Consider the following 23579-nt stretch of genomic DNA (forward strand, 5'->3'; position numbering starts at 1 on the left):
AAATATATTTTTAGGTCATAGTTACTAACAAAGTAGCATCTTGGTCATCCAGTATCTCTCACCTCCAGTGCAGTCTTTCAGAGTGTTAGTGTGGAGAAAGTGGTGACTCAGGTTTTCTAAGTTATCTCCTGCTGCATCACTGTCCTCAGAACCTTTGTACATCTGCTGTATCTCAGGTATCAGTCCATAGAAAAAGTATTAAAATGGGTAAATTACCTGTGTATACATGTGGTATAGCTGTTGATAGACCACGTGTGGCATTTATGGGCACATAAGCATAGCTGACAAACCCAGAGAGAAGCACTTTGCCTGCGGAAGATCTGCTTGTTGTGCCCTGGACATTGTCCCTCCATTTGTATCAGCATAGAAGATTGCCATGTTGCAGTATGGATTTGGGCCAGACAGAGTATTGTCTCATTTTCCATGCTCTAATTATACAGTTCTTCAGAAATATTAGAGATGTTTCTTTTGTTCAGGTCAGATGGGAGGCCGCCCAGAGGTAAGAAATTCGCTTCTTCCTAACATGCCATGTGTAAGATCTGCAGACAGATTCAGCCACAAAGAATGGTTCTTTTGTGAAACATGAGCTTCTGGCAGTGTATATGCACACATGTTCAGGGCACATGTACACACAGAACCTCTCATGTGATTCTGGAAATGCTGGATTTTCACTTGGAGCACTGAAGATACCTTATCTCAAATATTCCCTTCAGCTAGGAGGTTACCTACTTCACCTCTCCTTATTCTCCAGAACTTACCCTTAGAAGGATGTGGGCTTGACTTGTCTTGCAAAAAATCAAGACTGCTGCCCCAGTGAAGGACAGAAATCATGAACCTTTGCCTTTATTTTCTCTGGATTTGTTTTTATTTTTAAACACATTATTTTAATACACAAGATATTAGTTAAGCTGAAAGAAGAAGAGAGAATCGGAAATGAAAATGCTGTGAACTAAAGTTTATGAGGTTTTGATAGGTTGTTTAACACACATCAGATTGGGAAATGAAGGCAGCTTAATTGAAACCTGATGGTTCACTTCATGAAAGTCCATTCAGACATTAAAAAAGTAGTTTATGGAGCTCTAAGAAAAGTAATCTTTGCCCATGACCCCTATTGGATTGTGTAAATTTTAGTTTATTCCTTCAAATGGGGCAGCAAGAGCTCTGCAAGCGTAGGTGGGGCTGGGGTGTTAGTATAACCCATGTTGTCTGTGCAAGAGCAGTCCAAGAGTGATTCTGTCTGAGTCTAAAAACAGGGAGAGAGACTGCCCTATGGGTACAAATTTTACAGCAAATGTCAGCTATAGACTGCTGTCAGGTTGCAGCTGGGACTTCACCATCTAATAAACGCTGCATCAGTGCAAATGCTTCAATGGAAGCTGCTTCTGCTGGTGTAAAGAGGGGAGAACAGTGTGAGTTAGATGCTCGTGCTACAGATTTGCTATAGACCTTTTTTCACTGAAAGTTTAGATGGGAAGAGTAGTAATCAGAGTAGTTTAAACCAAGAATCCATTTCTGATTAAAGATCTCAGAGAGATCCAGCAAGAGCAGTTGGCCCTGTGAGGCAGCTAGAGCGAGGAGTATTGCTCCATGAGAGACTGACTGTGTGTGACCCAGCGGCCGCACAGTGTAGCTGGTTTGGTTCAGTTAGGCTTCAGAGATGTGAGACTGCTTGGAAAACCTTGTTCAAGAAGGAGGTATGTGAACAGAGAAAAGGCAAATGCTGAGCTCTTGTAAGCAAAGGCACATTGAATGGTATGTGTCCAGAGTTTCTGCTGGAGAGCCTGGATGGATGGGAGCAGGCTGCTGTCCCCACGCTGAAGTGCATTGCAGTATGTTGGACAGGCTGCGCACAAGAGGATCAAGGCTGGGGATGCCTTAATAACCAAGGCCAACATGAAATCCTCGTGAAGGGCAGTAATATTCCCCTTCCCTTTGGTTCTGATGCCTAAATAAACTTGAGGGCTCCTTTTGCACACCACATATGGTAACAATGTGCTGCCAATTAACTTTGTAATTTGGGGGCTTTTTCAGCAAAGTTGAGGAGAGCTAGTAAAATAGTTCAGGGCTGATCTTGAAGCGTTTCTCCCAGATTTCAATAAAGGGTGAATGTAGTAACATCCTCTGCTTTGATAACATAATTTGGGCCAGATGGTTCTGGAGGGGTACAAGACAGACACACATTTAGATTGCACATGTGGCATTGGTAGCCAAAAGCTGCTTTAGAGCAGCAGGGGCTTGACTGGAGCATGTACTTATCTGAGCAAGGAACAAAACTGGACACCCACAATGAACAGTGACTTCTCTCTGGGATCAGTAAAGTTTTTTGGGAGCTATCTCAGTCCATTTACTGAAGTCTTAAAGAAAAGAGAGAGCTCCACTCTTCTCTTCCGTGGGGAGAAGCTGAAGATAAAGAAAAGCTTTAGTTTAAGATCCTGGCAATGTCTGGGGAAAATTAAAGAAATGTCAGTGCCTGAAGCTGGTTTAGCACCAGAGAAATGAGCTATTAAAGATCCTGTCTTTGATTAAAGAATTCTCTCAAAGAGTGGGCACAGGCTTGGCCGCCTCACTGGACGATGATGTATATATGTGGTTTATGTGTTGGTGGTAGTTCTGTGTATAAGTCTGTTGGGCTTGGAACCAAACAGCAGTGGTATTGCAGCTGGTAGTCCAGCAGTGTGAGGTAGCTGGCAGGACATTTCAGACAACACACACAAGTTCACCAGGCTCTAAGGGCCCCAGTGCAGGCTGGTGTTTGTGGCTCTCTCTCTACTGGTCCAGTGCATCCTTAGAACTACTTATGATGTCACTTCTGAAATTAAACTCTGCTGCTTGGCATTGTAATCCTTTGCTTTGTTCCTGTTTTGGAAATGGCTGAATTTACAGGCCCCTTATTAGGGAGATAAGCATCCCCCTCTGGACTTCACCCAGCCTCAGCACAACCTAGGCAGAGGAGCCACATGCAGGAGTCTTATCAGGCTGTGTCGGGTGCCCCGCCATGGATTAGCACCTCTGCAGAGCGCTGACAGCTGCCTGTACTCGGGGATTAACCCTTGGTGCTGGAGACTTAGCACTTCATACCCCACGGCTTCTCTTTGCTGTTATGTAGTTCTGCCTGTGGGCAGACAGCCTTTCTGGAGAGGCCAGTAGTGACCCTTTGCACCTTAGGCAGCTTTGCAGCTCCTCTGGTTGGTCGCAGTGACCCTTTCTCTCATTACTAGCAAGCTTTGCCTCCTGGGCTGTTCTTGCTGCATTGTTACTGTGTAAAGGCTGTACCTTGGGACCTCTAGGATCTGTATGGCAAAGCAGAAGAGAGGTGAGGATGGCAGGAGCAGGGCAATGTGCCACCCCATCCTTCCAGATGCATGCCTCCTTTGTTTGCACTCTGGTGGCACCCTCTGAGGCAGGTGGAGGGACGGGTGAAGGGCCACTGCAGCTGCACAGTTAGTTAAGTATAGAGACTCAGCTGAACTGCAATCTTCAGGTTTGCGAGATAGCAGATCTGCTTCATGGATCAGGCTGTTAAGTCCATTAGCACTGTGCAGTGTGTTCAGCCCATGGGTTGCTGGGGGTATGGGCACTCAGACAAGGTATTAGAGGGTAGCAGGCAAATGCATAACCAGCCACTTCTCGATAACTGCTTGACCACCTGCACGCAATAAGTGTAAGGTAACTCAAGAGAGTTCACTTCTCAGTGAAAGAGGAGACCATGAACTCCCACTTTTAGTATGGGTTACCACAGAGCAGCTAACATGGTAAAGTCATGCCATTGCTTGCCCTCTGTTAAATGACAGCATACAGAAATGCTGTCTGTATTGCACATGGATCTGTTCTGTGGCCAAGAGTGGATCTGAACTTGTGCAGATATTTGACTTGGACTAAGTCATGTAGGAGCTCAACAGTTAAACAACAAAACCAAAACCTGCTGGGCAGCATGTCGCATTTCCAGCAACCAGCCCCTAGCCCTTCCCCTTTGCTCCACTGTAGACTCTGCCAGTTCTGGAAGTTCTCTCCTGCTCACAGCAAGGGATAGCTAGGGGAGGTGAAGGAAGGGTGTCAGAGATGCTCTGCTTTGTCCTTTGAAGACCAATATTGCAGCTAAGTCTGTGCGTGAATGGAGGTAGCTGTGGGAGCAGCACATTGGGTTCTGAGATCCTGCGATGGGGACCACTCTGCAGAATATCAGGCCCTTGTCTGCTCACAGTAAGTGATGCTGAATTCCTTTTGATGCCATTCTTCCAACCTTGCCAGTTAAGGGAGCAAAGAGCAGGTTTTGGGTTGTACCTGTGCAAACATAAGTTACCAAAAAGAAAATACAGTGATTGTTCTGTATGGCATGTGATGCTCATTTAAGTTCTATTCTGTATTTCTTTTGTTTTGAAAGCTTTATCACTGTAAGGTGATCAAGACTGCAAATAATAAAACTAATAAGGTGGCAGTTTTTCTGGGGCATACAATTTTTCAAGTTTTCCCTCAGATAAATGAATGCGGCTAAATTAATGTAGTAGGTAAACCAATTTGAATATACAGTTGCATGACTGCTTTTCAGGAAGTTATTCTTTTGTAACATTTACCCTTTTATTTAAAAAGGTAACAACTGGAATAGTCTGAACAATTCAATATATCTTACCCTGAGCTAAGTAAAATCCCGTAAATAACTGGAATTCATTTAACATATTAAGGGAGTCAAATATTTCTAAAAACAGATTTACAGCAGTCATTTCCTTTCAGTCCAGAAGGCAATGACACAGGAATGACCCGGGCACAGAATGAAAAGCAGCAAGAGATTTTCACATGCAACAAGCAAAGCACAGTTATGGTCTTCCTGGCTCTGTTGCCAGCTCTGAATCTCCAGAGCAGGCCCATGAGGTGATGACCAACCTCCTCAAAGGAGGGACAGTGTTCATTTTGCTGAATGTCGTCTTTTTTTCTGTGGGTAGAAGGCAGTCTTAAAGCCTCTTCAGGGGGGCTACTCAAAGCTGAAACCTTAATCCTTTGAGGGAAAGCCTTTCATCTTTCCGCTTGTAGTGGAGAGCAGTGTAGGATGAGTTAAGAGAACCTGTCCCATGTCTGCCTATACTGCTGAAGGCACTTCTGGTCCCCTGACCTGATGGCACAGACTGGCTGTGTTTGCGTTGTGTGGTACTTGCAGTGATTCCTGCCTCAATACATGGCCAGAGAATTTTGCCTCTCTTCCCCTTATGCTGTTTTCACCCAGGACCCACCGTGCATGTGCTTACCTCACCCACAGAGAGCATCATACCAGCAAGTTCGTGGAAAGAGCTGTGCTCTGTATGCACAGGCAGCCTTTGTCCAGCACTTGCTGCAGCAACATGTTGCTCCTCACTGCTGTGTTTCTTGCTTCTATTTGTCAGACAGCCTTTTGGTGCCGGCTCTGGCTCATCTAGGTCCACTGCATCCTCTCAAATGGAACTAAGCGAAGGACTGATCCTTCCTATCCTTAGCTAGGAAGAGCTGCTTTTCCAGGTGTTTGGGCTTAGGCAAGCAGGCCTGCCATGGAGATGTGGACTGCCAATTCAGGCTGCTCATGGTGTGCTGGGAGGTGTCCTCTGCTCCTGTCCTTACCGGTTGTTCAGCAGTGCTAGAGAGATGTTGGTCCAGGTATCGACTGTGGGACCAGGCTGGGGCAGGCACCTGTGAGAAGCAGCAGCAGGTATAGAACTTGCAAAGCCAAGTTCAGGGCTTTTGGCAGGGACATGGTAGGGGCGAAGGATTGACAGTGCCTTCTGAGATCTTGCCATTCCCTACTGATGCTTCAGTGGGCATCAGTTCAAGTCAGAAACTCACCAAGGGCATGGCCATGCCTGGAGCAATGGTCCTGCTTGGCCACCTCCAAGCAGCCCCTGTCACTAGCCCACATTGAAGCTGTGCATGCTGTGGCCTAGCTGGCCTTGCCCCGGTTTTGTGCACCTGGGCAGTGACCCAGGAGGTTCCTGCCTCAGCATCGGCCATGAGGGCTGCCAATCTTCCCCATGCCAGCCCTGGTTGAGCACAGGGGAAGATTCATGGAAAGCAGTATCTGTGTGTGTGATGGGGGCCCCAGCCACTTCTCAGCTATGACAAATGCCACTCCACTGCTCTGACTACTTTAGACTGCTGGGCTTCGTGGTCTCATAACGCTGGAGCTGTGAGGGCTGTTTATTTCCCTTTGGCACAGTTGTATTATATAGCCCTGACAAATATCACAGCAGCTTTGCCTTCGGCACTGCTGGTCTCATTGGAGAGAGCACTGAAGAAAAACAAACTCTTGCTTCCCATCTTTCTCCATGCAGTCTAGCAGGTACCATGCAGTCTAGCAGGAGGAGCTCCTTGCCCACACCTGACTGTGTGTGCATGCCAAGAAGGCTCTTCTCTGCTGGGAGACAGCTGTGTGCTCCTTGTTCCTGTTGTCTGTCCTGTTCATGATCACACAACAGCCGTCCCTTCAGTATGGTATATCCCCTCCCCATTCCAGCATGGTTTGTAAAATGTGGTTGTCGCTGGAGCTGGTTTCTTGCCTTGTCCCCAGTGGAGAGATGACAAATCCTAGTGAGGCCTTAGGCAATTTAGGGAGCAATAGTGCAGCTGGGGAGGATGAGTCCTCACTCCCCCATCCAGGGGCCAGCTCAGAAGCAGGGAGTCAGCACAGGCAGAGGCTGGGCTGTCCTTGCTCCACCAAAGTGGAGGTTTAGCCCAGACCTTATGGATTGGGGGCCACCAAGTGCTTTGGGCTGTGCTCACACATAGGAGCATGGCACAGCTCCATACAGCAAGGGCATGTAGGCCAAACGTTTAAGCATCAACAGATTTCCGGGCATACCTCTTGGTTATTGCCAGACCACGTGGTTGAAAGCAGCACTGCTTGGTAGTGCAGAAGTATCTAGGCACGTAGGGTGCCATGAAGAGGAAGACGAGATTTAAGCTGTTCTGGACCCAGATTATTCCTGAGGGGCAATGCTGGGATTTTGTTTTTTTCTTTAGCAATAGCTCAGAATGACAAGAGGGCTGCTCTGTAGTTTGAGAGTACTTTATTTTTATAACACAATGGTCTACAGTGAGAGGTCTGCTCAGTTGTTTGAGAGCGCTTTATTTTTATAAAGCGATGCAAGAGGTGTGGTGGTTGCTTTGGTATGTCTTTGGGGCACGGCACAAGGGTGTGTGTGCTGATAGCACTGACGCACTGTGCAGGACATAGCAAGCCAGGTTTGGCACAGCCTTGTCCACAAGTCGTCTTCTGGAGTGACCTGTCCCCCAACCTGCCCCTAAGGTTTTAGCTGGTTCATTAGGTCCAGATCAGAGTTTAGCAACAAGTCAACATATATGGCTGTGGACAGTCAGGAGAGTCTGGAAGTTCTTTATTTCATTGCTTCCTGGGTTGCGTCCCTAGGTCCTACAGGGCCTTAACTTTATTGTGCCGTCTGGGCATAAGGTAGTGCTTCATTTTCAACAGAGGGAAGGAGTAGCAAAAGCCCAGGAGGCTGTCACAGGAAGGAAACAGTTCATATAATTTAAACCAAATCAGGATCAAAGCAGTGTATTGACTTATTAATGATATGTAATTTACTGGTAATCAGTGAACTGTACATTCAGGATCAAAACTGTGTGTTCAGGATCAATATCAGTAATACAGCAGATAAACCACAAAAGTAAACACTTATTGAAATGTTAATACCTACAAATATCTAAGTGATCCCTGAAGTTGTGATCTCGCGCACACCCGTGCACGCAGCTGCAGGTACACGTTTCCCCCGCCCCCCCCCAGGCAGTGTGGGTCACGAGTGCCTACCCCCTCTCCTGGGGACACAGTCTCCCTTACATACCCCTCCTGCGGGAGCTGCGGGTGCCCTAGCTTTGTGTGTACCCATACTGCTCCCTGCAATCTGCGAATGCACATGCAAGTGAGAGAAGCCTGTACGAGTTCAGATGTGTACACCCAAGTCGTGAGCACACAGTGCACCCCGTACTGCCAGTCCTCTAGCTGGATGCCAGCTGCTCCCAGTGTCTGGTGGGGAGGATGCTCTGTCTGGCCCACGCAGAGGCCATCGTGCCAGCGAGGTGACGTGCCAGTGTTGAACCAGGTTTTGACTGCTGCTGCTTCTACTCCAATGTCTCTCCCCCCTCTTATGAGTTTTCATGCTTCTTTTATACTTCTTTTTAAACAGACTCCTTTCTTTTCAAAAGGCCTTTTGCAACTCCCCAGTTACTCTTTAACCTATGTGATAGTTACCCTCTTCTTTAACATGATCAGTTCAGGGCAAATGCCCATTTTGGGGTATTTGATCCACACACAGGTGTGTGTGCACACAGTTTACACTCACATTCTTCTCTTAATGGGTGTTGTTATCCGGGCTATTTGCTTAGGCTGGGCTGTGCAAGCACCCCCCCATGCTGCCCTGACAGTTATGGACCTCAGCAAACGGCACAGATGATATTTCTGCAGTATTTTCTGGATGATCCTCTGTAGCCTACAGGGCTCTGACTGCAGCAGCGGGACATGAGGCTACATCTCAGCAGTGAACGTGTGAACGGTTGCAGGTCTCTCTTCAAGGGGGACGCATGCAGAGCTAGGCTGTAGCTACCAGGGTATTGGAGGGCAGTAACATAGAGAAGGCATAGCTTAATTAAAAGCTGCCATCATCAGTCTTTTCATGTGATTTTAGGACAACACAAAATTACTTTGCCAATGACACCGTGTGAATTTTGGATAGCATAGGACCCAAGCCAGATATATCTATTACAGTCCTAGAGTCAGGAAGTCCTTGGGGTTTTAATTAAGTTGGAGAGAAGAGCAGGCAATACGGAGATACTGGGATGTCAGAAACTACTGAAGAACAGAAGTAGATTAGAAAGCTATCTCCCATTTTGCCCCAAAAGCCATTGGATATTTTACATGTAAAATACATAAAAAAGTTCCAATCAGGTAGATATTTGGTGACCAGAAGAAAGTTCACTTTTGATTTCCATAATGTTACTCTCTGAACAGAAATAAGAATATGCTTGAAAGAAAGTTGTGATAGTTTGGCAGTTTTCCCGTAAGGTTGGGTAGTATGATTAATTCTCTGTGGTTTGTAAAACTCACATTAGAAAGTTAGCTCTTAAATGTTAACTTGGCCAGTAAAATTCCCTCCAGGCAAAGACCCTGCATCTCCCTTGAGCTGTACCGTGGGAATGGGCCGAGTGTAAGTGTGGGTGGCGTAACGCCGTCATATTCTTGAACAAGGACACGTTCTCACAAACGCAACCATTTACTTGTCATGTTTTGGACACTGTAACTACAGCTCAGCTAAGGGAAAGCATTTTGTGGCAAGTCCGTGCATCAACTGTGCAATTCCAGTGACATCAGAATGTCTCCTCCTATGTAAAACATAAAGCTGAGAGTATCTGAATTTGAATTGCTGTGCCTGGGAGGCCAGGATATTCTCACGTATTTTGAAATTCTATGGAATTTTCTTATCCTTGCCTAGTAAAATTTTCCCAAATTTTTTTTAAACCCACCCTTGAGATGTTATGGCTACCAGTGAATTAACTGAAGTAATCAGAATAAAAACAATATTGTTTGAGGAAGAAGTGATCATTGTCTATGGGAAATAAGCAGTCAGAACAAAATGACTCTGTTTTTTCTTCCTGACATCTGGAATGGGTGCAGAAGGATGTACTAAGGTCTTTTCATTTCAGATGTGCACTGTTGCAGTTGTACTGCAAATGTTTGAATTTAGTGCGTCATTTAGACATAGCAGTTTTTGCATTTTTGCACTTTTTTCTCCAATTTAGTATAATTTCCATGCAGTACAGTGCACATGCAGTTCTCTATAGCAAATGAGTTTTGCTTCTGGCTCCGCTCATCTCAGCTAGGATACGGGTGGAGTTCTTTGCTTGGAAAATGTTGGTCTTGGGGCATGGTCAGGCAATCAGGAGGGAGCAAGTTAGCATACTGCCAAAAGTCAGTTTCTTCAAATAAGAGGCAGAAGCTCAAAACACATGCACTCCCAATCTGTTATAACCATCAGGTGAAGTGGCATAGCATTACTCACTGGTTCAGGGTAACCCATTTTACACGCAAGATGGTTTCTACATCTTAGCTGAGAGGCTGTCACTCTTAGTGACTGAGCACGTCCTCTGAATCTATGATGCTTTTGATATGGCAGTGCTGGGTGCTCCGGAAATGAAGATAAGACACGTGGGTGAATTTCTTAGCCTCTCCCTAGCCCCTTGGGTGAAGCTACTTCTGTGGATTCATCTGGTTTATAGGGATTTAGGAGTGTCTGTGAGCAAGGGTTTTATGTTAGAAACACTCATCCAGCAGTCATGTTCATCTGAACACACAAGAGGAGTTACAGACATACAGCATCACTGCCACAGGGCCTTGGTGGAAGCCAGATGAAATGGGAAGGGATGAAGCTGGTCTTTGGGACAAGTGGCAGGTCAGCAGATGGGAGAGGATAGTCTGGCTGTCCATGCTCAAACTGCTAGCACCAGTCTTTGTCCGGTTTCCCTCTGCTGTTTGTTTTCCCTGTATCCTGTGGCTAGGAGGGGGTATGGCACAGACCACAGTGCCCTTTGCCTGGGGGGATGATGCCCCTGAGCAAGGCAAGGGATCTCAGTGCTGTTCCACACTGTGCTGATCAGCACTGTCTCAGTGCTGTTCCACACTGCTGTTTGGGTCTGCCTGGTCTTCTCTCCTTCTCCTGAAACTACTTAAGGACTTGCTTAAACTGCTTTTGCAGTCGCTAAAATAGAGACTCTGTGTATTATTCCTCTCTTCTGCTTCTGTGTGGTGGCCCACTTGGGATAGATATTCCTCCTTAGCCTAGCTGGAAGCAAGTAATATGTGCAGGATTGTAATCCAGTATTTATGGCCTTTTTAATTTCAGAAAACTAATGATGTGATTCATCTTGTAACTCATCTGCTGCCCCATTCTTGGGATAACAAAAGTTGTGGGTGAGGAGTCTGACTGCTTGCATTAATCCCTGGAGACTTGGGTCATGGAGTCTCAGACAACACCCACTGCTTTTGTGCTAGATGCTTTGCATGAAGCTGTCTAACTTAAAATTTTCTTTAGAAGTTGTGAGGCTATTGATTCTGCAAGCTGGCACTGGGCAGCTGATGTGCTGGTATAGCCAAATGCCCTATTCTTGAATTTCTCTTTAGAAGCTATAGTGCCCCTGTGAGCAGAGATAATACAAATTTTGGTTGGTTATAGAAATGACTGCCTGCTAACGACTTTCATTCTTGCTTTCTTTCCTCTCAGAACATCCCCACCTTGGGAAGTGTAGCAATAACCATGGCACTCCACAACTGTGATGAGGTGGCGGTAGCTGGATTTGGCTATGACATGAACTCACCGAACGCACCACTGCACTACTATGAGAACATCAAGATGTCGGCCATCAAAGAGGTAAGGAGCTGCTGCTGAGCACATCTTCCCACACGTCTGCTGACCACCCTGACTGCAGAGCCTGATGGGGGCAGCGACAACAACTTACAGCTTTCTTGTATGGGTCAAAATGCAGCTCCAGCCAGGCATTTACGCTTAAAATTCTAGACATTCTCGTAAATGCAGTGTGTTTAAAATGGTTATTTCTGCTGGGAAACATTCTCTGGAATGCATCTATATTGTGATTCCTTCTTTTCAGAGTGGCGGGGAAAAGTTTTGCATAAGTGTTAACTGGAGTAGGGTGAAAGGAAACAGTTCTGCCCTAGCGTTGAAAAGATGTGACCTATTCCAGCTTTTCGATCCATTTTATTGCTCTAATCCACACACTTCTTTTGCTAGATGATCCGCTACTCAGCCCCTGTGAAATGTGGAGGAGGTGAGGTTAGCCTCTCAGCTGACTATGAAGCAGCAGTCAACTAGTGTAAACATATCCTTACAGCTCTGCAGGGACTGATCTCTAATGCTAGATCTACCTTAGAAACATTTGCTGGTACCATCGTAGTGAGATGCACAACATTTTTAGAGGAACAAAAGTTGTTGTGTCGGTATAATGCAGCAGTGTAAACATGTCCTTTCTGGTGTGCCCTTTCCCTGTGGCAAACTTTGACGTTGGTCTCGGCTGCTTCTGTAGTGGGAAGTTTTCCTGATTTTTTGGTAGAGCTCAATCAAAGATGTGGCTCAAGTCTTTCTAGAAATGCTTCGCTCCTTCTCTGGCTCCTAGATAGGGGAACCTTTTCTGTCTTACTCCATGTTGTGAAAAGAGGTGCAGTCAAAAAGGGGGTTGTTCTGAGGGAGACAGTGCTTGTTCTGCTGTTCATGCACAGCAGCTCTCTCCTGGCACTTACTAGTTGTTCACCTCAAGCACTTCTTCATTGATCCAGGCCAGGAAGGAAGTAGCAAAGTTGTGTTTTTCCAAATCACAAGATGGTATGTGCCTCAGGACTCTCACAGACTGCAGGCTGCATGACCTTAAGCCAACTGAAAGAAATTAGAAATCAGTCATTAGTCAGTTCAAGAAATTAGAAGAGCATTTGTACTTATCAGAGTAATGAGGCTCTGGGACAGCCTCTCAGCAGTAGCCAAGAAACCAAACGGAGTTTGGGAAAAGCCTGTTTGAGGAGGTCTTCAGAGATTTCAAGAGACTGGACAGCGTGATCCTGGAGGTACCTTCTGGGCCTGTGGAGGTAGCAAGAAAGTCTGCCTTTCTCAGTGGAATAACCACAGATTTAATCTCTTATTGCTGTGAAAGTATGTACCCATTTACAGGATTTAAGGGGAGACTGGATAAGGTCACAGGGGAGAACTATACTGAGTTACTGTGTACGGAGACCATACATGGTTCATGAAATCCCCAAGCAAAAAATAGGTGAGGAGTATCATTGTTGCGGTAATAGGGGAGGTATCAATCACATCAGTTTGCCCTGTTCTGACTCTTCCCTGGGCGTCTGCTTATGACTGCTGCCCTAGTTGAGACCCTGGGCTACATAGGCCCAGGTCTGAGTCGGTACAGCTGGTTTCTTAGTCTTCCAGGAAAGATACAGCTGCACCAGGGTGAAAACTGATGCAGATGTGTGTCTCCAGCACTGGGTGCAGAGGATATTCATGAAAGTTTCAGGAAAGGCTTCTGTCTGTGTGTCAACCCTCTGTCACCTCTGGTGAACTGACTGCCTTTGGTATAGAATCACTCTTGCCCATTTGGTCTTCCTCTCTCTTAAGGACATCGGTCCCACAGTCTGCCTTGGACATGGGGACATTCACAGGGGTTGCCATGTGCTAGGCCTGCACCCTTCTGTTTTACAACACGGAAGGTGTCTCCAAGGTCAAGGACACCTACACAGAAGCTCAGAAGCTGACAAAGATGAAGTCTTGCTCTGGATCCTTGCATGGGCCAGTGGAAAAAGATGGCAAGAGGAGCTGGGTGCTGGAGTCTCTGGTCCACTGCTCCAGGGCAGGAATTAAAATGCTAGAAAGTCTCACCTCAGCTCTGTGGATGCAAATAACAGCTACAACCTGGAGCATGCTAAAGAGAATGGGTGGGCCCTGGCACTCTTAGTGCTAATCTTAGACCCACTCACCCTCCTGTATCAAAAAAACCTGATAAGCATCAGCCGGGAACAGAAAAGTTTTTACAAAAAACTTTTCCAAACAGGAATCTAGAGAGAAAAAGTCAGGAGGCACCACAGCAAGGGGTCTGCAGTGACGAGGACAAGATCTGCCATGACCTGGCTTCTGATTCCTCTGTCCCCTTCTCTCCCACCCTCTGCCTTGTTCTTAATTCCTGCCAGTGTGGTTTTGAACTGAATTCTGAGCACTGTCAAACCTGAATGCACGTAGTGCTCTTTTTTCAGGGCCTGGCACCCCATCTTTTGGCTCCTGAAAGCTAGCCAGTGAACACACCTTTGAAGCTGCCAGTCCAAACTACTTGGATCCTTGATTCTTAAGGTTACCACCCAAAGTGAGATGCAGAAGCCAATGGAAGGCAGGAGGGAGGCACCCTTGAACACTGTATGTGGTCTCAGGGATAAACCTCGCATAGCAGAGGGTAGTAGATGTTCTGCTTCGTGGGGATGAGCATGCGAAATGCAACCAGTAGGGTCTCCTGGAGGTAACAGAAAGTTTTTATCCTATCTGTCTGAGTTTGATGCTATTAGCCTGTGAAAGAAGTGGTCTTTCGGATTTTGGATCTGTCCTATCTCCATCATTTTTTGAAGAGGCTGATTTTGGATGTCAGGACCAGAGTTAACTGGGCCAGGTGGTCAGTTGGTGCCTGGTTTAGCTGGCCACTGCTCTCTGGAAGCTGCCAGTCGTCATGTCCAGGATGTTCTATACAGAGGTGAGGGAGTGTTGAAAGGTTCTGGTGAAGCCCCACTAATTCAGATGTCAGTGGATTTGTTACCACAGCCAGGGCTGTTGATGAGAGCTCTGCAGGCCAGCGGAGCTGGTTCTAGGAGGAAGGTTCCTGTTCCACTTGAAGGCTGGTTATCTGATATGTATCTGCCCATCTAATGCTCACATCCTCACCCACAGGCTCGTCTTACATTTTGCTGCTCTGCTACAAGAAAAGCCATCTGTTCCTGAGTATCAATAATTAATGCTCCTCCTGCCTCTGCCCCTCCCAATATGACAAATTGTTTGCAGTATTGTGGAATGTGAAGAGAGGAGAAAGGATTGCATTTCTTCCTCTCCCATTTAATATTAATGGTAGCTGGTAATTGTTAGTCACCTGAGGGTGAAGTTGAAAGGTGAAGGGCATGACAGTTGGGTTGTGTATTCAGCAGTTGCCCTTAAAGAACTAACAGATGGAGATCTGCCCCACCCTGGACTACAAGAGTTCCGCGCACACTGCTCAAAGAGAGACCTGCATGTGGTTTGCAAACCAGGAAGCTACCATGCCTTTGCACCTTGTGCCAAACTTTGCCTTTGGCACTAATGAAATGAGGTTGACCTAGAGCCAGGCTCTACCAAGGCTTTTGTCTGCTCCGTCTCCTCTGACACCCAAAGAGCCAGGAGCATCCACATTTCCTTCCGTGTTACCTTTGGACCCCTGAGATTGTGCCCAGACTTACTTCGTCCTCACCTTCCTCTGTGCTTCAGTCCCTAAAAGAGCCAGTAAAGCAGGCTGTGCATTGAAATTGTGCATGAGTTGTCTTCATCCTGTGCCTGGCCTGTAGACCCTTGCAGGCTGGAGTACTGGTTTCAGGACACAGGAGGGAGAGAAGGTTTCCTTAGCAATGCTACAGCACCAAAGCGATTGCCATGGGATGCATCTGTTCCACCTTAACGGATGTCCCAGACAGAAGCCCTTACAGTTAGGCTAGGCTTCAGTGGGGCAAAACCTTCTTTTCTGAAGTGAGAGCCTTTTCCCAGGGCATTCAGGTGCCCCGGAAGGAGTCTGTGGATGCTGACGTACTGAGGCCAGCTGGATCATTTGGCACAGTGCACCAGTTGAAGCCTTTGGACATTTTCTGTTGCCTGCGTCAGGGACCGCTCTGCTGATGAGTAAGCAATAGGATAGGGAACTGCTAGGAGGTGATCTGTGTCTCTTCTCAGCTCTGCCCAGACTTTCTGCCCTGCTTGGGCCGAAGAACCAGATTTCTTCACGTTTGGGTGCTTTCGTCTTTGAAAGTTCTGTAAAATCCCAAAATGGAAAGTGCTAAGTAAAGGTTGACTGTTAGTGGGTATGGAGACTGCATCCATCTCAGCAGTGGACATTTGGGGTCTGTGATGGTCCAAAGGCCTACAGCTTCACCCCACCTGCAGCCATGAGAAGACAGCAGGTAGCGCACTGGGCACAGCCTGGCTGTCTCCCGAAATGTAGCCATGTCCCAAAGGGCTCTCTGTTTGCTGACTGGTGGGCTTCTCCAGCCCGATTGACTGCGAAATCTTCAGTGTTTAAGCCTCAAGAGCAGCTGCAGGGAAGCACTCCAGCTCCACCCTGAAACCACCGCTGTCTTTACAGAGGAAATGTAAACACCAGTGGTGTCTTGGGTCCGGAGGTGCCACACATGTGCATGGCTCATGGGAGCCTCTCCGAGAACATCCATCAACCCTCTTCCGTTGTCTTGTGCATCCAGGGTGAACGGGCCTGCAGGCGAAAGTGTGTCCTCTTGGCAAGGTGTGTCGCTGATTTACACTTGAGGCCTGCTTGACATCTCCCTGGACACCCCTGAAACCCTGTGACTCATCTCTAAGGAATTTGTACTGATTACATAAAAAAGCCAGCAAAATGCGTTCGCTTGCTCACAGCTGGGCGGAGATGCCTCTCCCATGCCAAAACTGAGGTGATAAAATCTCTCTGTGGAAATGAATGTGATTTTTCCTGTTGCTCTCTGGGACTGGCTGTTGAATTTCCAAGAGGTGAAACAGGCAGCCGGAGTGTATGCTTTTGCTTACTCTTTGCTTTCCCCACAGAGGTAAAAGCCCTCAAGGTCCAAGGTTGTGCTGTTATTGCTACCACAGGAGGCAGCTGCCTCCAGGGCCTCTTCCAGCATCTCAGACTCCCAAGGGCTGGACAGACATTTCCTGCCCCAGTGGAAAAGGCTCTGCAAGGAGGCAGATGATCTGCAACTTTGTCGGTGTTCCCAGTCGGGGGAGGTATATGGTCTTGAGGCACTGTTTTATTCCGCTGGGGCCTGCTCAGTAGCATGGCTGCACAACATGTATGGACTCCCCTGCAAGAGCACTGCAGCTTGTAAGCACTCATGGGAGCATGGGAGTAAATTTTCCTGGTGTACTCGTGGGTGGCTTCCTTTCTCTCTGTGCAGAGGACAGCCACAACAGTGTGCTCCAGCCAGGAGATGTCCTGGCAGGCGTGGTAGATAAGACCCTTACGCTCATAAGCAAGCTTAGGATTGCTGGAAGCACACTGGAGCGATGCTTTCAGTGTTTCAGGCAGTGAGCTGGAAGGTCAGTGCAGAACTGATCCTCGCTCACAGCCCCCCTGCCCAGCACTTTCCCTGATTGTACCTCGTGCTCTCCTGTGGCTCGGGATATGCACTCCCTGGCCTTCACAGGGGTTATCTGTACTGTATGAACCTGCTGTTCCTTGGTCTGCTACTGGGAGACTTCTCCCAGTAGACCCCATGCTGTTGTGGAAATTTTCACAGGTTATTTTTCAGCTCTGATCCTGTCTTGTTGTTTTAACTCTTTAAATGAGGAATGTCAAAATGTGTCATCTCTCTTCAATTAGTGTTTTCCTTATTTCCAACAACTTTGCAACAGCTTTCAACTCTTGGCTGCTTCCATGAATGCTGTACAGAAAAAGAATGAGTTGTTGCCAAAGTGTCCACTCACTTGTTTCTGTTTTCCTGGTGGTGAGCATATCAGAGCTGAATTCTGGTGTAGTTTGTTGTATTTTTATTTCTTGCTGAGATCCTGTAGTGCTTCCTCCCCAAGTACTCCATAGATGTGTATTTTTCTCACAGATCACTGTCTTCTAATAATGTAGGGTGAATATCAGACCCTCTAGGGATGTAGGAAAGGAAACATAAAGATGGAGATGAGAAGAGGGGAATTATTTTAAAATGGAGTGAAGGCTTTTTTGGATAAAAAATGAATGAACCTGCCTGTAAGAGTTATGATAGAACTTCATTACTGTTGGCAAAACAGGCAGAAATGATGTCAGGGTGGGAAAATGACAGTGTTTAGAATAGTAAAAACGTATCCGTGAAGAATTAAAGAAACGGAGCAGAAGACTGTGTTAAATCATGAGAACAAAACACAAGACCAGCTCCCAGAATCCCTCCTCCATGTGCTCTGCCCTGAGATTAGCAACGTGTTGCCTTCCCCTGCCTCTTAGTCCAGAGGTGAGCTTCAGCCTCCCGGTAGTTTCTTGCATAAGCAAGCATGTGAGCAAAGGCTCACCTCCGAGACCACACAGGAACTGCACCGAGCCTGTCTTCTCAGCAGCTGCCTGCAGATTGCTTCACAGACTTGTGATTGGTAAAAACACAGACGTGTGGTTAAAAGTCACCCTTATCAATCCAAGTCCCATCTGTGACATTTGCGTCATGCAGTCTGCACTGCTCGCGCTGCTGATTGGCCTCCTTTTCATTGTAGAAGATCAAGCACCAGCGGCGAAGTTGTCGGAGGTGTCAGCTCCTTTGATACAGCTGTGCCCGGGACTCCAGTGACTCGCAACCTGACCTGAGGGGGAGGTGGTGGGACTGCCTTTGATGGCTTCTTTCTGATCATTGCCTCCACTTCCCCTGCAGGTCTTTGTGGGATGCTGGAGGACACCATCCTGAAACACTTCTTATTCAGTGTGTGTACGGGCTGTCACAAGGGCTGGGGAGGTGGCCTGCATCACGCAGTGACACACAGCTTTGTCTCTGTCTCTCCCCGCCAGCAGCTATCTCTGAATAATCCACAAACATAAAGTTTGGAGTCTCAGCCCATAAAGACACAAACAATAGTGCTTTATCATCATACGGACTCTCTCTGTGAAGCCACCCTTTGCATTTTAAATTAGCGCAAGTTGCTTAGGAGGGGGTGACTGGGCTGCTTCAGGCCTCCAAGTACCTTAAAGTTTGCAGTAGCTAGCAAGAAGAACAAAACTCCTTTGAAAGCGGGACAGATGTCTTGCCTGGTGATTTATAGACTGAAAACACAGCTATTCGAGCCTGGCTGATGAATTGCAATTGGAGTACGAGGAATGATGCAGCCTGAAATGGAGGTCAGCTTTGGAGGGGGAGGTTAGGGGCTGGGGCAGGGGCACCTCCGAAAGGGCAGTGCTTTTTCTTGGGGCCTGCAATGATGACTGATGAGGTTTATACATTTTTGTCTTTGTTTAAAAGCCACCTGTCTGACAGCGCCTTGGCTAAATGATGGCCTCACATGCTGTTCCTGTGCATGAGGACTGTGTACCTATATAATAGAAGTCTAGAAAAGATTGATGGAATAGCAGTGGTGGCTAGAGCACAGGTATTGCATTGTTCAGTAGAGCAGAAATACGGTAACGTTGTGGAGTACCATTGTGTGCTAATAACGGCAAGGAAGGTAAAGAAATAAGAAGTTGTAGCATGAATAAAAACAGAGTAAGGGTTTGGTCAAAACCTCTGTAGGAGAAGACAGTAAAAGACCCCAACATTGAATACAGACCTCTGTAATAATGCTAGGTACTACCAGAAATTGTGCTGTTACAGTTATACTTTAGGAACTAATATTACTGTGACGGGATGAGTCCAGATATTCCCTGATATGTTAGCTAACGCAGCTCTTCTCAAATGCCCTCAGACCATGAGCGGACAAGAAGAGCTAATGGCCTTTCAGAGTTGGTCTTACATGAGGACCTCGACCTCGCAGAGGGCTGTTTTAGGAAATAGCCTTTGATCAAGTGTTAATGCCTTCGTCATTAAATTAAACAGAAAGGCAACAGAAGGGATTTTATACTCAGATTTGCCTCCAAAAGGAGGGAGTCTGCAAAGCAGAGCTGTATGCAGACTGTGGGGCAGCACCTAGCAGTGCTTGCAGGGTGCTCAGTGGCTCTGGGACACATGTGCAGACTCTTGTCCTGAGCGCACGCAGATCTCTGAATTGAGGCCTAGCCCCGGAGAACTGGCTACCAAACATGGCTGCACTGGAGAGCTCAGGGACTCAGTGTGGAGGGAACTTGGAATCTTTTTGTGTCGAAAGTGCAAAAACTATCTGGAATTCATGTCTTCAGCAAGGGGAGAACTGATAGGAAAAGGCTCCAGACATAACTTCTTAAATAACTGCTTCAAAGCGGTGTTAGAAGTCATAGAGGAGTGGGAGAAGGCATCAGACAGTGAGGAAACTTCATCCTGATGATCAGAAAGGACAAGAAAGAAGTGAAAACTGGCAAAAGTCAAGCTGGATTAGATCTCGCAATGGAAAATAAAACAAACACTGCACAGTCCCACTGCCATATAAGTACTATGGGAGCGAGACAAGAATTATCAGGGCAGTGGCATCCAGGGAAGGTGAAGGAAGTGGAAGGGGTAGGGATTAATGAACCTAGGTGGGAACCACGTATGAATCGATATACTACCTCCATCAGGTTGATGTGGTGAACCTGAGGGAAAGAGTGACTTACAGTGAGAAGTACATAGAGACAGAAAATGCCTGGATCAGCAGTGAAAGGCAAAACCCATTTGAGCTAATGCACTTGGTGTGAGAGTCTGAAAGATCTCTTTTCTAAAAAGTGAGCAGTTAAGCCAATTAAACTGCAAATCCAGAGGAAAACATCTTTAATAAATCTATCAGGTTACATGTGGTTTCACAAGTTTAGATTATATTAGACCACAAATTTAGATTATATTGGATATAATACCTTTTCCTCCTTTCTTTTGAGGGGGGATGGGAGCGAGGCAAGGAAAATAATCCTATCAGCTGCAGGCTGCTTAATCTGACCTCAGAGATACTCTTCAGGACTTAGAGCAAAGTTTGAAAGAAAGAATAATTAAATTCTGAAGGCAAATGCAACATGGATTTACCAGAGGCAGATTACAAAAACTGGTATCTTTATTTGATAAAAAATTAATTGTGGGGACAGAGGAAGTGTAGTAGATAGGTCTGTCTGGAGTTCAGTTAAGTATTTGACACTGGGCCACGTGAGAAATTATTAGTTAAGCTTGAAAAGCTCTGCTTTGGTGCAATACCTGTGTGTGAGTAGTCTCTGTAAAGGAGAAGACAAAGGGTAGCGCTGAATGGAAGGCTGGGAGTTCCCCCTGAGTCGATCATGAAGCCAGTCATGTTTAGTATTTGCATTAATGATTTTTGGCACAGAAAGCAACGGTGTGCAAGCAGAATTTGTGGTGATACAAAACCAGGTGTGGTCAATACGAAGGAGGATCGAAATACCATAGAGGAAGACCTGGATCGCTTTGAGAACAAGAATAAATTAGGTGGGATGAAACCTAATAGTATGAATGGAAGGTTGTGCAATTTGGGACAGTAATAGGAATTTTGATTTCTAAGCTGGGAAAGCATTGTTTGAGAGTGACAGAGGGGAACATTAAAAGATGAGGGCTCCCAGCTGTTTCAGGCCATGCGGGTCCCTCACTAGCCTGGCAAGTGTACCCAAGGATGGGGACAGCAGGCGAGCTGTGAGGGCTGCGATGCTGCCATTGTACTGGCAGGAGGACTGAGAGACCGAGAACGCAGAGGTCCTGAATGAGCCCGCGCAGTGGGGTACCAGGAGGTGCACAGCGCTGGTGAAACTATGGGTATGGGGTGGCTACACAGCGCTTCATGTGCATGGTCGCTCTACCAGGAGCAGACAAAGTGTGTGGGCAAGGCAGAATCATGGAAAAATAAGCAGCTCCAGAAACAGGGCAGTGAAGGTTTAAGGTAAAGATAAATTAGCACCAGTGGAGTCTGGAAACCAGACTGTGTCTAGGCAAGAGACATTACCAGTAAAGTACCACCTACTGCTGCTCCTGGGGTTTCTGTGCAGGTTTTCAGGGAGAAATGCTGCTGGCTGGCAGGGTTGTGGAGGAATTGAAAAAACTTTTCAGCCTGCCGTTTCTCCTGAATGCATTCCTTATTGACTTCACTCTCTCTAATTTAATCTTCCTGCATTTTATGAGATTGCAATATACTCAGTAAGACTAACATGCGCTGAAGCTCAGCCATTGCCCCAACTGTAAGTGGTTACAGATGGGGAGCTTACCTTCATCATGGGCTGGTCTCTGAAACATTTTCGTAGTTGTTAAATACTCTATTTGGCTGCTTTTGAAGGGACAGAGAAATAGTGTTTTGTGCTTCCTCCTGAGATCGTCAAGGAAGAAGGACAGGTGGTGCCGGGGCATTTGCATAACTCTGAAAGGTGGCTTTAACTGATGATAAATTTTAATCTAATAACTGTGACCAAAGAATCATACATCAGCCCCACTGCCACCTCTCTGGGATGGACAGCCGTAACAGTGCATGTGCTTGCAGAGAGACTTTCCTGCTGCTTCTGTCCCCACCGAGAAGAGCAAACATCAGCTAATCAGCTAGAGATCCCAAGCAAAGGAAATCCCAGCCTGATGCCCAAACAGCAGGAAGGGCTCTGGAGCCTCCCGGGGCACTCCTGCTGGAGCACACAGGGATTTGTTACCCCTGCCGTGGGCTCAGACGAGCAACGTGTTTGCTTGCACAAGTGAAAGCAGTTCTGCACACCGACTCCTGGGGGCGAGCGACAGTAGGGGGAGTGGGCAGAGCCCGTCAGCCAGGTCGCAGGAGCAGCAGTGGCAGTGACGTGTGGTGCCAGGAAGGTGGAGGTGGCAGCGAATGCTCCAGGCTGCTCTGTCACTGCCTGGAGGTGCAGATTCACAAGAGAGTAACTGGAGTTTTCTGCCTGTGATGCTGAGGTGTAACTCCCAGTCTTGGAGTAGGAGCTGTGTGGACATAAATGGTTCCACATGCAGGAATAGGAAATGAGGCAGAAGGGCTCAGAGTGTGCAGGGGAAGAGAGGGTCAAAGCAGTCAGAGGGGACAGTGAACGTCTTGCCAGGGAACCCAAAGTTCATCCAGTGTCAGAGGGTAGGAAAAGGCTTTTTGCAGCAGTGTCTGGAATAAACCACCAATACTGCAGCTGCTTCGTGTAATCCTCCTCCGGACGTGGATCTTGCTTACAGTGCACTAGTTAAAATGGCAAAATGAGCACTGACACCACAGTGCTCTCAGTGGGATGGGAGTGGGCCAAGCATTGCCTGGTGCTTGCCATCCTGCTCCAGCTCAGGACATTGCCTCAGCTCAGAGACCTCCAGGACAACTTGCCTGTGAGTTTGGGTACCCGGAGCACCTCGGCTTACCTGAACAGTGGGGGCAAATACTTGGCGTGATGCAGAGGACTTTCCCTTATCACAGCTACAACATGGTCCTGGCCCCAAAGGAAGCCTGTGACTGAGGTGCTCTGGCTTTTTATGAGTCCCTCCAGGCCTTGGGCCTGCCCCCGGCACGCAAAGCCTTCCTGCCTCCCAGGCGCCCCGGCAGTGTGTGCCGCTCAGGCACATGGGCTCTCCGTGCGGCACCCAGCAGCGTTCAGAGAGCGCCTCTGTGGCCACAGCAGGTAGGCATGCAGCGCTGTGTGTGTCCTTTCAGCCGAGCTGCAGGCACCGCGAATGTAGACATGGGCCAGCGTCTCACCACGTGTCAGTAAGACTCAGCTTCCCAGGCAGGTTTTGTGGGATATTTTGGTGCTTTTCCCCTGCCAGTGCCAATGGGAATGAAGTGCTTGCAGTTTTGAAAAATCTGCTCCAGATCTCCTCCCCGCTGCGGCTGCTTGCGCTGGAATGCGGTTTCCTTTGCCTGATTAGCTCTGTCTGTCAGTGGGGTGAGTCCCTCGCCTGCAATCAGTAACCTGAGCTAGTGCTGAAGACATGCCTCATCCCTCCTGCCTGACATGCCTCATCCCTCCTGCCTGCGTTAGCATCAGGTGCTTGGGCACGGGCTGGAGCAGCGCTGCTCGAAGAGCTCTACAATTGCTCTTCTTTGGGGGGGATTAAAAACCCTTTCTCACCAGGAAATCCTCTTCCTCTGTGGTCTTTCATTCAACTGTGAAATGCTTGTGAGTACTTCCACAGACATCAGCAAGAGCCATGGATCAAGTGTGATGCTAAATTCCCTTTTATGTGGCTTTCTGCTTGGAAACAGGAGTTTGTGGCAGTGACCAGAGTACTGGGTAGCCTTAGTGCTGAACAG

At 47.3% G+C, this 23579-nt stretch overlaps 1 protein-coding gene across 9 annotated transcripts in view; it reads left to right on the top strand.

The window, feature by feature from the left end:
* Positions 1–23579, top strand: part of ST3GAL3 (ST3 beta-galactoside alpha-2,3-sialyltransferase 3) — a 196927-nt gene that overhangs the window by 166205 nt on the left and 7143 nt on the right. For all 9 annotated transcript variants that reach the window (XM_064516100.1, XM_064516098.1, XM_064516097.1 and 6 more), the window contains one exon: positions 11247–11393. In XM_064516100.1, the coding sequence (XP_064372170.1) occupies positions 11247–11393 (147 nt within the window). The remainder of the gene's footprint in view (positions 1–11246; positions 11394–23579) is intronic.

The sequence above is a fragment of the Dromaius novaehollandiae genome, chromosome 8 (assembly GCF_036370855.1).
Source record: "Dromaius novaehollandiae isolate bDroNov1 chromosome 8, bDroNov1.hap1, whole genome shotgun sequence".
Classification (NCBI taxonomy): Eukaryota; Metazoa; Chordata; class Aves; order Casuariiformes; family Dromaiidae; genus Dromaius; species Dromaius novaehollandiae.